This window comes from Oncorhynchus nerka, linkage group LG18, assembly GCF_034236695.1.
Source record: "Oncorhynchus nerka isolate Pitt River linkage group LG18, Oner_Uvic_2.0, whole genome shotgun sequence".
NCBI classification, from domain to species: domain Eukaryota; kingdom Metazoa; phylum Chordata; class Actinopteri; order Salmoniformes; family Salmonidae; genus Oncorhynchus; species Oncorhynchus nerka.
Genome location: NC_088413.1, coordinates 13700922 through 13717240, shown reverse-complemented (window position 1 = coordinate 13717240; position 16319 = coordinate 13700922). Strand labels below are relative to the sequence as shown.

Below are 16319 nucleotides of genomic sequence, written 5' to 3'. Positions count from 1 at the left end.
CAACTTCTTTTCCATCACTTTTGTCTGAATGACTTTGTCCCTTAAGATTCCAGTTGGATGGCGGAGTTCTACATAATGTCAGTCTGCCATCTTGGCTTTGTTAAAGTTTCCACTCCATTTGGACGATGTGTTGAACGTGCTCCAAGTTCAGATTGAAAGGAAGGTCATGTTATGAACCTCGAGACGATAAGCACTTCAAGCAGGTTAAAGGGTTATTATGCAAGTAATAAATATACCAGTCAGAGAAGCATTTTAATTGCTTTGTGAACTGCATCTTATTGTGAAATGTGACCAAAAAACTGCTAGCTCCTTCCTCCTCCCTGCTCTCTCCTCCTCCTCCTCTGAGTGCTGCTCACACCTCTCCCTAGGATAAGCCCTAGAAGGATTAGTCGGTGATGTCATAAAGCTCCGTGTTCCAGTGCCCAAATGGAACTCCCAGTGATTGGAACTTTGGGGATCAGTTGGGTCTGTGTCCTCACTGATCTTTTTATGACATCATTTCTGTCTGATCCTTCTTATCACGTCCTAGACACTGTGCCAGGGAGAAGTCTGCCCCCACCAAGCACAGATAAGGGATCACTCCCCCCCCCCCCCCCTGCCCCCAATGCTGAGCAAATAGGGCTGCAACCAGTGGTTCCGGAAGTGGATTCTCAACCCTCAAAACCCGTAGTGGTATCAATATTATATAGTAATATTAGCAATATTACTGTACAACGTAGATGTTCTATTTTCAACCGAGATTGCAAAACAATTTCTTATTGTTGATGTAGTGCCCATCGGTTATGAATGTTTAAACCTCTGAGAAATCACGTTTGTATTGTCAGTTTGTTTCAAAGAGCACCAAAGCCTCCACTCACCATGGAGCCTCGCGGTCTGTATTGTCCAATCACAGAGCAGATACAAGTCACGTGATCTGTTAGCACCACATGATTTGGCGTCGAACAGATCACGTGACTTGGATCTGCTCTGTGGTTGGAAGATCCTACAGCTATCGCCTATCGCGTACCATCATGTGTTCGCTAACAAACCACATGACTTGTATTCTGCTCTGTGATTGGATGACACAGCCCCCCCCCCCCGCTACACTTATTAAAAAACAAACATTTTAAAGCCATTTCTAATCTTTAAAATTATTGGTTCATCCAGGAGATTTGTGTAGCTATTCATCATCTGCGAAACTGCGATAAGCAGCATGTATTATAAACAAGTGTTTATACAAAGGATTTGTGGCCCTGTCAGTTCCTGGAACCATAACTGTGGGAAGAGGGGCGCGGCCCGTTGCAGCCCTAGGAAGTGTTGAATTAAAAGCGGGGTCTTGGATAAGTGCTTGGTGGGAAGTGACAACCACTAAAATGCACCTTTAAAAAAAAAAAATACCTTGTTGTTTACAGAACCTTAAACCTTTACCTTCAACTTCAAACCTCCCGTAACAAACTGTAGTAGTGCATTTCTTCTTTACCTGCCTTACCTCCTAGTGGAACGTTTGATCTAGAACAGCCCACTACTAGTTTAATCAACCAACACTGCATTGTAACCATGGTGACTGACACACAAACCAGCCAGGACTTACATGATGTGATGGAGCTGTCCAGGACGATGCTCCCAGGCTGCATCCCACATTTCACTTGCTCTCCTACACACACACTACACATTTAATTTCATTATTTTACCTTCATTTAACTAGGCAAGTCAGTTAAGAACAAATTCTTATTTACAATGACGGCCTCCCCCGGCCAAACCCGCCCCTAACCCGGACGATGCCGGGCCCTATTGTGCACTACGTTTCACCAGAGAACTATGTTTGTGGCCTATGTGCCCTGGTTTAAAACTAGTGCACTTTATAGGGAATAGGGATCCATTTGTGATGCAGCCACACATTCTACTAATACTGTCACACTGTTTTTCTTTCTCCTTCAGCCAACCAATCATTCACCACCACCATCTCTCAATAGAACTTCAAAAAGTCCAAGCTTTCTTTTGTTTATTTGCGCCGATGCTGTTACGAGTCTGTCTTTTTATTTCCTAACTGTGAAAGGTAAACATTAAGGGAACATTTTTATAATAAACCCAACGATCTCACTTCAACACTACTGTTCTATTCCTCTCCGACCCATCGACATTGGAAATGTTGTTCTGTCTGGAGATGGTCGCCATGGGCCAACTAATAATGCACCTTGACAACTTTAAGGAAATGTTGTTCTGTCTGGAGATGGTCGCCATGGGCCAACTAATAATGCACCTTGACAACTTTAAGGAAATGTTTTCTAAAGTATCAGTGAAGAAGAGATTCAGGAAGCTGAAGTCCTTCAATAAAGACGTTCTCAGTTACTTCTATTGCGTCCATGTCTTCTATTGTCTTACCCTCACGTGTGTAATAAACACTGCGTTTTGTCTGACGTTTTTATCCAAATAGAAATGACCATTTCAGATTTTACAACTTTTTTTTTTTTACAAAACAAAACATTTGCATATTAGGTCAGAGTTCCTGAACAGAACACATGATTAAACAGTTTTCCAGGAAAAAACGTTTTAAAATCAATATCGAAGCCTCACCTACACACTGTGGAAAGGTGTCGAGAGAATTTTCAATCCCAATGATAATAACTGACAATCAATAGCTCTGACCAATCACTGCGATCTGTAAGACCATGGGTTTAATAACAATTAGACTCAGCTTATGCAAAAAATAGTACAGTTTATTCACGAACGCTCTGAAGTCCATTATACAAAGACATCCATTTTATAGCTGCGCACATACTTCCACACAAACAGTAGGTATCCTACGCACATACATACACACAAACAGTAGGTATCCTACGCACATACATACACACAAACAGTAGGTATCCTACGCACATACTTCCACACAAACAGTAGGTATCCTACGCACATACTTCCACACAAAAACAGTAGGTGAGTTTTATCCTTCTCCGTAGTTCTCACCACTGTGTATCACTACCCACAAACAGTTCCATTCCATACTTCCACACAAACAGAGTATTAGGCACATACTTCCACACAAAAACCTAGGTGAGAAGTTCTCACCACTGTGTATCACTACCCAGCCGACAGTTCCATTCCCCCGAGATTAGGGAAACCTTGAGAAGTCCTCCCTATGCTCTCATAGTTCCTCAGAGACCTAGCCAGGTCGGTCCAAACGCAGTTTAACTGTTCTCAGGTTTTTCCCGTCAGCACACACATACAAGTTCAAATCCTAAGCTACACCTGCTCCGTGTGTTTTTCCACTATACAGGTACATTGTTTAACCTAATTCCGACTAAAACTACACACATCATCAGATTATAATTGTGATTCTAATCAATTTCATACAGTTATAAGGTTTCAGAGTGGAATTATTTTATCATTATCTTTCAACATATACATTATTTTATCAAAAGGCAGGTTTTGTTAAATATTTACCAGTTATGTAGAACCTAATAGTTCCCACACCCACCCATCCGTAACCTAGAACTCCTCTAGTCTAGACATACCCATGACCGTACATTGCTTTGAGTTTAGGGTTTTGGTAGCAGTTGGATATTCCTTTTATGATCATCTATCAGGTTCCTCAATGCCATGTTCATGCTCCCATGTGTATTGAAGGGTTTTATGTAGCTGTGTGTGTGTGTAATCTTTTAGTTCAGCATAGAACTCTTGTACCAGATTTCAGAATTGTCTAGTCTCTGTGCCTGTCAGGCTTCCAACCCAGAACTGGTCCAAACTGGTCTGTAGCCGCAGCAACAGATTGATTTGACAGGTCTGGCTCTACGAGTTTTACAACATCAAAGCTAATGTAAAAACACTAAACCATGATTAGTTATTAAATAACATTCACCTTTTAATGCTTTGTCTTTATGTGTTTAGTATAATGGTACTTGGCATGAATTGTTTTCTAGTTTTTAATTTGTAGGCTGGTTAAAGTAGTGCACACATACCAGGCAGTCAGACTACCAGCAGTTGATCAACACTATCCAATGGCCTTAGGCCCTGTGCACATCCAAACACGACCAGGAACTGGATTGAATGAGCAGTTCAGAGAACAAAATGGATCCGTACACGGTTGGCTACTCCCGAAGTGGAGTGTTAATCAGTCATCACACACCAGCCTGTAGTAGGGTCTTTATCAACAAACCTCCAGGTTTATATCCTCACTACACAGACGAGGGGCATGACACGGCTGCTGGACTAGTCCCATGTGTTTAGACTCCCCCCAGATGGTCACGTGCCCCCCCCCCCCCTCCCCCCATGGCAGAATGATGTCATCCTGAGCCCTGAGGTGAATGGAAGGTAAGTCCAGTAGATGGTAAACAACGTTTTAATTATTTTTTTATAAAGACTGAATCTTCCCAGAATGTTATTACTTTATTCACACGTGATTTGATATCTGTAATGGCTATTCTGTGAAGGTTGTAACAATAACACTCACCCACATCTAACATGGTTACTCTGTGAAGGTTGTGACTGATTTAGTATGGTATCTGTTGTAACAATAACACTCACCCACATCTAACATGGTTACTCTGTGAAGGTTGTAACAATAACACTATCACCCACATCTAACATGGTTACTCTGTGAAGGTTGTGACTGATTTAGTATGGTATCTGTTGTAACAACACGATCACCCACATCTAACATGGTTACTCTGTGAAGGTTGTAACAATTAACACTATCACCCACATCTAACATGGTTACTCTGTGAAGGTTGTAACAATAACACTCACCCACATCTAACATGGTTACTCTGTGAAGGTTGTAACAATAACACTCACCCACATCTAACATGGCTATTCTGTGAAGGTTGTAACAATAACACTATCACCCACATCTAACATGGCTATTCTGTGAAGGTTGTGACTGATTTTAGTATGGTATCTGCTGATCTGCTCCATCCTTTGTATATACAATATTTTTGTAAATACTTTTCTGAAAAGCTGTGCGTTTCTGCAGTTATACAGGCAGCCTTTCTGTCTTTCTTGTATGACTGACATGACTTGCTTCTCTTTTTAGATGCTGTGTCTGACATAACGTCTGCCTCCATGAAGCTTCTGGCCAGCTCTGAGATCGCTGCTGCCTCGGTAGCTGAGAGGAGGCTCATGCACGCCGTCCAACACCTAGAAGACCGGACTGAAGAATCCTCACTCGCTCCCGCCGAGGACATTCTAGAATCCCTGGAGGTTCCTGAAGCTAAGGTAGAGGAGGAAGTATTATCTGTGGAGGGGGAAGTGGCAGAAGCACCAGCTGCAGAAGTCTTGGAAACTGAAGAGCCCAAACCAGAAGAGGAGGCTGTTGCTGCCCCTAATATCACAGAGGAAGTGGTTGCTGAGGAGACCCCTGAGCCAGAGGAAGTGGTTGCGGAGGAGACCCCTGAGCCAGAGGAAGTGGTTGCGGAGGAGACCCCTGAGCCAGAGGAAGTAGTTCCGGTCGCCGTAGAGGAAGCTCCAGCTGCTGTTGCAGAGGAGGAGACGGCTGCGGCTCCCCTAGAGGCCACAGAGCTCCCTGCCGCTGTGGAAGCACCTGAGGCTGAGGCTTCTGCCGCTGTGGAAGCACCTGAGGCTGAGGCTTCTGCCGCTGTGGAAGCACCTGAGGCTGAGGCTTCTGCCGCTGTGGAAGCACCTGAGGCTGAGGCTTCTGCCGCTGTGGAAGCACCTGAGGCTTCTGCCGCTGTGGAAGCACCTGAGGCTTCTGCCGCTGTGGAAGCACCTGAGGCTTCTGCCGCTGTGGAAGCACCTGAGGCTGAGGCTTCTGCCGCTGTGGAAGCACCTGAGGCTGAGGCTTCTGCCGAGGAGGGACCAATAGTAGAGGAATTTTCCCCAGAAGAGGCTGCCCCAGTCGAAGAGGCAGCGCCAGTTGAGGCAGAGTTACCTGCAGCCGAAGAGGTAGTAGTGGAGGAAGCCCCAGTGGAGGAACCAGCAATGGAGGAACCAGCAGCAGAGGAACCACCGGCGGAAAAGGAGGCTGTGGAGACAGCCCAAGTGTCTGAGGATGAGGCGCTCGTCGTGGAGGCGGCGATGCTGGCAGCAGCCTCAGCCCTGGATGTCGAGGCAGTGGAGGCAGAGGCAGCCCCGGCTGAGGAAGTCAAGGAGGCCCTCTTCACTTCATGCCACCAATGTGAAGCCCCAGCTTCTGAGGCTGATGTGGCAGTCACCCCCATGGAGGTTGTAGAGGCTGCATCTCTGGGGGAAGTAGAGGCTCCCCCTGCTGGTGTGAAGGAGGCAGTCGTCGAGGGTGAGGCAGTGGAGGTGACCGCAGAGGAGCGCGCCTCCGATTGGCCTGCTGAGGTGACCGAGGCAGTGGAGGAAGCCAAGGTGGAAGGTAAGACTCTATTTCTTATGTGAGATTTTTAGTGTAGGTTTTTTATTATTATTATTTTTTACATACATTTAGAGTTAGGAAAAGGCAGACAATTTAGATTAATATATTGCTTGTATTCTTTGAGTTAAGGGCCCTTAGGTCACTAACAACAGAGGACATGTTTAATTGTTATAATGTTATTAATTAGGATAAAAAACAAATGTAAGACCCTGTCCAATACCACATATAATACAATAACTACTGTGGCCCGTTTCTGGTCCCACCTTTACTATGCCAACAGGAGAGACTGCCAGGCCAGTAAAGAGGTCCTGCTCAGTGATGTGATAGTACAGAAGGTAAATAGAATGACACATAGAACTAGAATTAGAACTAGGACAACAGACCTTCCCATTCTAAGCAACATTCCATTAGAAGTTTGATCATGAAGTTTGATCATGTCATTAGAATTCTGTGCCCCTTCATAATTCCACACATACCGAATCTTTCACACAAGCAAATTACATTATTTTCCCAGCTACTGTATGTCTGCTCAATTTATTCTAATTCTATGGACAGAACACATTGACCCCAGCTAGCTAGTAGTTGCTAATGCTTGCATGTTGCATTACACATTGACCCCAGCTAGCTAGTAGTTGCTAATGCTTGCATGTTGCATTACACATTGACCCCAGCTAGCTAGTAGTTGCTAATGCTTGCATGTTGCATTACACATTGGCCCCAGCTAGCTAGTAGTTGCTAATGCTTGCATGTTGCATTACACATTGGCCCCAGCTAGCTAGTAGTTGCATGTTGCATTACACATTGGCCCCAGCTAGCTAGTAGTTGCTAATGCTTGCATGTTGCATTACACATTGGCCCCAGCTAGCTAGTAGTTGCTAATGCTTGCATGTTGCATTACACATTGGCCCCAGCTAGCTAGTAGTTGCTAATGCTTGCATGTTGCATTACACATTGGCCCCAGCTAGCTAGTAGTTGCTAATGCTTGCATGTTGCATTACACATTGGCCCCAGCTAGCTAGTAGTTGCTAATGCTTGCATGTTGCATTACACATTGGCCCCAGCTAGCTAGTAGTTGCTAAGGCTTGCATGTTGCATTACACATTGGCCCCAGCTAGCTAGTAGTTGCTAATGCTTGCATGTTGCATTACACATTGGCCCCAGCTAGCTAGTAGTTGCTAATGCTTGCATGTTGCATTACACATTGGCTTAGCTGCTAGGAAGGATACATGGATTTTCACTAAATACTGTTATTCTTTTTCCTCCCCAGGTGCACAGAGTATGAGCCTGGTGTTGCTGACAGCCCAGTCCTGACTGGAGACCAGCGAGATGTGCCTTCTGGAACAGTCAACACCCACAGCTGTCAATCAAACAGGACGATCAACATAAAACACACACATAATTAGAACTGGTTTGAATTTAATTCTATAATTCTATTTAACTCATTATATATTTAACTGTTGTCTAATGACAACCGTTGTCAACCCGGTAACTACATTCCCGGTTCTCACTCAGTTTCTTGGTCTTGTATTTTTCCCTACCCATGGTGAGGTGACACTTCTGTAAGGGTTTGAAGTATGACTTTATTCCTAGGTTCAGACCCAAATGACACCTTATACCCTATATAGTGCACTACTTTTGACCAGGGCCCGGGGGAATAGGGTGCCATTTGGGATGGATATCAACTATTTCTCAGTACCACCCTGTTCCCCAAGGTGTCACTGTTACCAAGCTGACAAAGACCACTTGAATGTATTTGAAGTTACTTGATAAATGATTGTGTACTTGACATTGCCTAATGAAATCTGACTTCTTTTTTTTTTGATTCAATGAAATAAGATCTGAATTGTTGTATTAAACAGCCATTAGACAACATCTAGATGATTGTGTTCTTCAGAGACTGTTGAGTAAGTTCTGCATGGAGTTTTTTTTTATTCAATCAGGGAACATCTAGATTAAGTTTAGTTCTCAAGCCAGTAGACTGTTGGTAGACAGTGTTGTACCCATGTGATGTAAAAAATAAAATGTTTTTTTTTTTCAGTCCAATAATAATTTATGTAATAGCTTTGCAGGTGGGGTGGTTGTGGGGTGGGGTGGTTGTGGGGTGGTTGTGTGTGACACAGTATGGAAAGACTAGTTGTCCAAACTATCCTATGGTTATATATTCATGTTGCTTGTGTATATTTTGTATAGAAAGACTAGTTTGAAGATCCAAACTAACACTATCCTGTCACTATAGCCATGTGTATATTTTGTATAGAAAGACTAGTTTGAAGATCCAAACTAACAATATCCTGTCACTTATTTAAGTCATTATGTAAGTACTAAAAAAGTTACTATGATGTCATACTCAGAAACGTGTCATATGTTGTATTTCTAGATTAAATGGAGCTGTACGCTTATTCAGAATGGACAAGTGGACTGTACACTTTTGACCTTCATTGACATGATTCCATATCTAATTATGAGATTCAATTTGGAGAGCCCTTTTTTTAATGGATGAAATGATCAATTCAATAATTGTTTTATTATGTATATAGTATCTGTTATTGTGAAGACAAATTCTTTGTAAATAAATAAAGGTGATTTAAACTGTTTGGTTGGCAATGTAATTATTGTGATGTTTTTGTATACTACAGGATAAAACGACAACACTTGGGACAGTAGATGGAGCCTAATACTTCCATTCAATCTCCTTCAATCCGTTTGAATGGGTAACAGTCTCATTCAGCCAATGTTTATTGACATGTATTAATTAGTGACTGGATGGCTACATGACTAGTAGTAGTGACTAGTAGTAGTGACTAGTGGTAGTGACTAGCGGTAGTGACTAGCGGTAGTGACTAGCAGTAGTGCAAAATGAATGTAAAGAAACGCACAGAGAACGGGCATATCCTTCAGAAAATAATTTGATACACAACAGAGAAATAAAGTTATTATATTTCAATGCTACGAAACATAACATCAGTAGTATAACAATTTTGGAAAATGTCGCAAAATATAAATTATACTATTTATGGGGAAGGCAGTTGCTGTTCTGCGTGACGTCACGGCTGGTGTGTCGTTTCTTTGACCCGAATCTCTCCTCCCAGCAACAACGAGTCCAGCCCCCTTGGAAACCCCCCACCGTTTTATATATTGTTCAGAATAACATAGAAACGTGCTTTCACAACGACCAGAAACAACCAAATCCAAATCTAAGTGTAGCTAGCTTTACACTATGCGGCATAGTGATCTGGTTCGCTCACAACAAACGGGCTGCTAGTTACCGTCAGCTAGCTTTGACGTTAGCACCGCTAGCTGGCTCTGTTCGGGAGGAGGTTACGGAGTGGCACAGGCAGCAGCTAGCGTTTACCATTGTCTGTTGTTGACTCGGCCTGGCATCAGCAACCCCTTTTGGACTGGGCAGAGGAGGCATTTCAAGGTAAGGAGAGTCTTGTAAACTATCCATATGCTAATTCTGCAAAACTATCTAACGACAAGCTGATAATCGTGAGTACCAGAACATATGCATGTTAGCTAACTAACTATAGAGAGGAGGGGGCGTCACAATTTAGCTAGCGTTAGTTAATAATGGTAACTAGTTAGCTAGTTGCTGTGGTTATTAAATAGATACAGTCTTTAATCAATGTTAATGTTTGAGAGCGAGAGAGAGGGCTCCAGGAAGTTACAGTAAAATGTCCCTCTAGTTAACTTAGTATCCCAGTGCTGTACATGTCGCCCTCAGTTGTGTTTAATACCATCCATTTACACGGGCAATGCCCCTGGTAATGACCATTTAACCCCCTACAACCACAATATACTATTGCCCAAGAGCAGGACTACAGACAACAGTAGTGTCGGCTTAGCTGCACAGGCGTCAGTGGGTTTTGTCAATCACTCGTAGCTACTCTGCTACATTTTATATGTGTCATTTATCAGACACTCTTTTCCAGAGCGACTTACAGTAAGTAGTGAGTGGATACATTTTCATATTTCATTTTCGTACATTATTAATAAATTAATCAGATTAGATAAAAACAGACGTTACTCTGTCTGTCTGACAGCAGCGTTATCTTGCCCTAGATAAGACTATGGCGGCACTTGACATTTGGCCTGTAATAACTGCTTCCCTCACAAGGGATTTGTGACGAGCTGCTAATGCAAACAAACTGATAACTAACTAAATGAGAAGCGCTGGCCTAGAGTAACCTTTGAACCAGCGAGCTAGGCCCTGAAGGATAGTTATCTCACAAGTGAACAACGGTTTCAGCCTGGCACCCATGTCCTTGTTAGGCAACCAGTAACTAGAGTCCAACAGACACCGTTTACACAGTGAAACATGCAGTGTCCCGACTGTTGAACAGAAAGCTTACCTTTACTTGAGTATTACATATTGGGTGAATGTTTGGTTGGTTCCCAAGAGGGGGGTGGGAAACCAAGGTCTGGTGGTGGGATGGACCACAGGGTTACCATAGTGATATGAGAAGGGGTAGTGGGGTGGCAGGGGATGAATAAATGGTCACGGTGAGGGTTGGGTTTCCTGGTCAAACTCTGGCACTGATAGGAGACTGTCCTTGTAGAGTAGCATACCACTGTATGTATCTCCTCCTGATAGGCTACTTCATCTTGGAGCCGTGCTGAGCACACAGTCTAGTCTACATCCATTCTCTCAGACACTGACTGGTATAAATAATATGACCTCTCTCAGGCACTGATAATATGACCTCTCAGGCACTGACTGGTATAAATAATATGACCTCTCAGACACTGACTGGTATAAATAATATGACCTCTCTCAGGCACTGATAATATGACCTCTCAGGCACTGACTGGTATAAATAATATGACCTCTCAGGCACTGACTGGTATAAATAATATGACCTCTCAGACACTGACTGGTATAAATAATATGACCTCTCAGACACTGACTAATATGACCTCTCAGACACTGACTGGTATAAATAATATGACCTCTCACTGACTGGTATAAATAATATGATGACCTCTGGTATAAATAATATGACCTCTCAGACACTGACTGGTATAAATATAAATAATGACCTCTCACTGACTGGTATAAATAATATGACCTCTCACACTGGTATAAATAATATGACTGGTATAAATAATATGACCTCTCAGACACTGACTGGTATAAATAATATGACCTCTCACTGACTGGTATAAATAATATGACCTCTCAGACACTGACTGGTATAAATAATATGACCTCTCACTGACTGGTATAAATAATATGACCTCTCAGACACTGACTGGTATAAATAATATGACCTCTCAGACACTGACTGGTATAAATAATATGACCTCTCAGACACTGACTGGTATAAATAATATGACCTCTCAGACACTGACTGGTATAAATAATATGACCTCTCAGACACTGACTGGTATAAATAATATGACCTCTCACTGACTGGTATAAATAATATGACCTCTCACTGACTGGTATAAATAATATGACCTCTCACTGACTGGTATAAATAATATGACCTCTCACTGACTGGTATAAATAATATGACCTCTCACTGACTGGTATAAATAATATGACCTCTCACTGACTGGTATAAATAATATGACCTCTCACTGACTGGTATAAATAATATGACCTCTCAGACACTGACTGGTATAAATAATATGACCTCTCACTGACTGACTGGTATAAATAATATGACCTCTCAGACACTGACTGGTATAAATAATATGACCTCTCAGACACTGACTGGTATAAATAATACCTCTCAGACACTGACTGGTATAAATAATATGACCTCTCACTGACTGGTATAAATAATATGACCTCTCACTGACTGGTATAAATAATATGACCTCTCAGACACTGACTGGTATAAATAATATGACCTCTCACTGACTGGTATAAATAATATGACCTCTCACTGACTGGTATAAATAATATGACCTCTCACTGACTGGTATAAATAATATGACCTCTCAGACACTGACTGGTATAAATAATATGACCTCTCAGACACTGACTGGTATAAATAATATGACCTCTCACTGACTGGTATAAATAATATGACCTCTCAGACACTGACTGGTATAAATAATATGACCTCTCATATGACTCTCACTGACTATAAATAATATGACCTCTCACTGACTGGTATAAATAATATGACCTCTCACTGACTGGTATAAATAATATGACCTCTCACTGACTGGTATAAATATGATATGACCTCTCAGACACTGACTGGTATAAATAATATGATAAATAAATAATATGACCTCTCAGACACTGACTGGTATAAATAATATGACCTCTCAGACACTGACTGGTATAAATAATATGACCTCTCAGACACTGACTGGTATAAATAATATGACCTCTCAGACACTGACTGGTATAAATAATATGACCTCTCAGACACTGACTGGTATAAAATATGACCTCTCAGACACTGACTGGTATAAATAATATCTCAGACACTGACTGGTATAAATAATATGACCTCTCACTGACTGGTATAAATAATATGACCTCTCAGACACTGACTATAAATAATATGACACTGACTGGTATCAGACACTGACTGGTATAAATAATATGACCTCTAAATGGTATATGACCTCTCACTGACTGGTATAAATAATATGACCTCTCACTGACTGGTATAAATAATATGACCTCTCACTGACTGGTATAAATAATATGACCTCTCACTGACTGGTATAAATAATATGACCTCTCACTGACTGGTATAAATAATATGACCTCTCAGACACTGACTGGTATAAATAATATGACCTCTCAGACACTGACTGGTATAAATAATATGACCTGACTGGTATAAATAATATGACTGACACTGACTGGTATAAATAATATGTGACTGGTATAAATAATATGACCTCTCACTGACTCATGACCTCTCACTGACTGGTATAAATAATATGACCTCTCACTGACTGGTATAAATAATATGACCCTCTCACTGACTGGTATAAATAATATGACCTCTCACTGACTGGTATAAATAATATGACCTCTCACTGACTGGTATAAATAATATGACCTCTCACTGACTGGTATAAATAATATGACTGACACTGACTGGTATAAATAAATGATCTCAGACCTCTCAGACACTGACTGGTATAAATAATATGACCTCTCACTGACTGGTATAAATAATATGACCTCTCACTGACTGGTATAAATAATATGACCTCTCACTGACTGGTATAAATAATATGACCTCTCACTGACTGGTATAAATAATATGACCTCTCACTGACTGGTATAAATAATATGACCTCTCAGACACTGACTGGTATAAATAATATGACCTCTCAGACACTGACTGGTATAAATAATATGACCTCTCAGACACTGACTGGTATAAATAATATGACCTCTCAGACACTGACTGGTATAAATAATATGACCTCTCACTGACTGGTATAAATAATATGACCTCTCAGACACTGACTGGTATAAATAATATGACCTCTCTCAGACACTGACTGGTATAAATAATATGACCTCTCACTGACTGGTATAAATAATATGACCTCTCAGACACTGACTGGTATAAATATGACCTCTATGACTGGTATAAATAATATGACCTCTCAGACACTGACTGGTATAAATAATATGACCTCTCAGACACTGACTGGTATAAATAATATGACCTCTCACTGACTGGTATAAATAATATGACCTCTCAGACACTGACTGGACTGGACACTTTATAAATAATATGACATGACCTCTCACTGACTGGTATAAATAAATGACCTCTCTCTCAGACACTGACTGGTATAAATAATATGACCTCTCACTGACTGGTATAAATAATATGTATAAATAATATGACCTCTCACTGACTGGTATAAATAATATGACCTCTCACTGACTGGTATAAATAATTGACCTCTCACTGACTGGTATAAATAAAATAAATAATATGTCACTGACTGTAAATGTTGCTGTGGAAGATGTTACAGTTGATGGTGAATGACTGCTAGTGTTTGTCTGTAAATGTTGATGTTGCTGTGGAAGATGTTACAGTTGATGGTGAATGACTGCTAGTGACTGGTATAAATAATATGACCTCTCTGACTGGTATAAATAATAACTGTGACTGATGTTGCTGTGGAAGATGTTACAGTTGATGGTGAATGACTGGTATAAGTGTTTGTCTGACTGGTATAAATAATATGACCTCTCAGACACTGACTGTATAAATGATGATCATCTGTATAAATAATATGACCTCTGTGACTGTGTGACACTGACTGGTATAAATAATATGACCTCTCACTGACTGGTATAAATTATGGTCATCTAAGACTAAAGTATAAATAATATGACCTCTGACTGGTATAAATAATGTGTGCTGGTATAAATAATAGACCTCTCAGTGACTGGTATAAATAATATGCAGACTGGCATAAAGGCTGGTATAAATAATATGGACACTGCTGGTATAAATAATATGATCTTTTGTATAAATACTAGCTCTCACTGTCTGGTATAAAAAAGCTCTGTTGTATTGCAGTATCATGTGACTGACTGTATAAATAATATGTGACTGTGTTCCACCCTCATCATGTGATCTGGGGGCAGGGCTCACACTCTCAAAGTGCTGAGTCTCTGAGGCTCACTCTCTTTCCACCGCATGGAGAAGACGGATGAGAGGAGAGAGGGATGGAAAGAGAGGAGGTTAGAGGGATGGGAAGAGAGAGAGATGGAAGGAAGAGAGGTTACAGAGAAATCTAGGTAAGGAGAATGGTTCTGCAATGCAGCAAGGCCACATTCTCTCTCTTTCTCTCTCTCTGTATAAATAATCAGACAACTCTAAATAATATCTCTCTGACTGGTATAAATAATATGACCTCTCAGACACTGACTGGTATAAATAATATCTCTCTGACTGGTATAAATAATATCTCTCTCTCTCTCTCTCTCTTTGTATCACTACTTGTTTATTTAGCTTGTTGAAAGACAGTCAAACAAAGCTCCTACCTTTTTCTATATGTCGTGGATGAATCAACAGCAGGAGTAAGTCAGAATGTTGACCTCTCACTGACTGGTATAAATAATATGTCTCACTGACTGGTTTTAAATAATATGAATATTGAATGATACTTGTATGGAATGTTGGATACTTGTGTGGAATGTTGGATACTTGTGTGGAATGTTGGATACTTGTGTGGAATGTTGGATACTTGTGTGGAATGTTGGAATCCTTCCCATATTGGATCCAGTCTGGGGATGAATGTGCAGGGTTCAGATTGAGCATGTGGAGCCAGGTCATGAGACTCTGTGACTCTATCTAACCCTGCTCTCTCTGTTCCATGGTGTTCCTTGGTAAGTAGCCTGTCTGAGGAAAGTTTGCAGTGGTTGTGTGGCTCCTCTGTATCTTGTATGGTGAAGATGTTGGCTTTCGTTAGACTTGTTTATTTTTGGAATGACAGGACATGGTGTAAGTCAGAATGTTGTGTTGTGGAAGATCCTCTGAATATTGGATACTGCTTGGTTTGTTTGGAATGACAGGACTTTGGAGTGAGTGATAACCTACTTTCTCTTTATGTAATGTATATGGATAGGCGTTCGCTAGTGTTTTTATGCCAGTAGTCCAAACTAATCATGCTAGCTTTGGAAACTAACAACTACAGTTTGGTGTGTTGCTTTTATCTTGCCAGTAGTCCAAACTAATCATGCTAGCTTTTGTGAAACTAACAACTACAGTTTGGTGTGTTGTGGGGTGTTTTTATGCCAGTAGTCCAAACTAATCATGCTAGCTTTGGAAACTAACAACTACAGTTTGGTGTGTTGCTTTTATGCCAGTAGTCCAAACTAATCATGCTAGCTTTGGAAACTAACAACTACAGTTTGGTGTGTTGCTTTTATGCCAGTAGTCCAAACTAATCACGCTAGCTTTGGAAACTAACAACTACAGTTTGGTGGGTTGTTTTTATGCCAGTAGTCCAAACTAATCATGCTAGCTTTGGAAACTAACAACTACAGTTTGGT

At 41.1% G+C, this 16319-nt stretch overlaps 2 protein-coding genes across 7 annotated transcripts in view; both read left to right on the top strand.

The window, feature by feature from the left end:
• Window positions 1-8396, top strand: part of LOC115115184 (fibrous sheath CABYR-binding protein-like) — a 28694-nt gene extending 20298 nt beyond the window's left edge. For 2 of the 3 annotated variants that reach the window (XM_065003536.1, XM_065003538.1), the window contains exons 5-7: window positions 5009-6313; window positions 6594-6648; window positions 7581-8396. In XM_065003536.1, the coding sequence (XP_064859608.1) occupies window positions 5009-6313; window positions 6594-6637 (1349 nt within the window). In that variant the 3' untranslated portion in view covers window positions 6638-6648; window positions 7581-8396. The remainder of the gene's footprint in view (window positions 1-5008; window positions 6314-6593; window positions 6649-7580) is intronic. The other variant, XM_065003537.1, reaches the window with a different exon arrangement.
• A 1041-nt stretch (window positions 8397-9437) lies between these two features.
• elf2b (E74-like factor 2b (ets domain transcription factor)) overlaps window positions 9438-16319 on the top strand; it is a 33041-nt gene continuing 26159 nt past the window's right edge. For 2 of the 4 annotated variants that reach the window (XM_065003534.1, XM_065003531.1), the window contains exon 1: window positions 9438-9734. The gene's annotated coding sequence lies outside the window, so the exon portion shown is untranslated. Of the gene's footprint in view, window positions 9735-14960; window positions 15063-15325; window positions 15345-16319 lie in introns of those variants that run through there. The other 2 variants (XM_065003532.1, XM_065003533.1) reach the window with 2 other exon arrangements.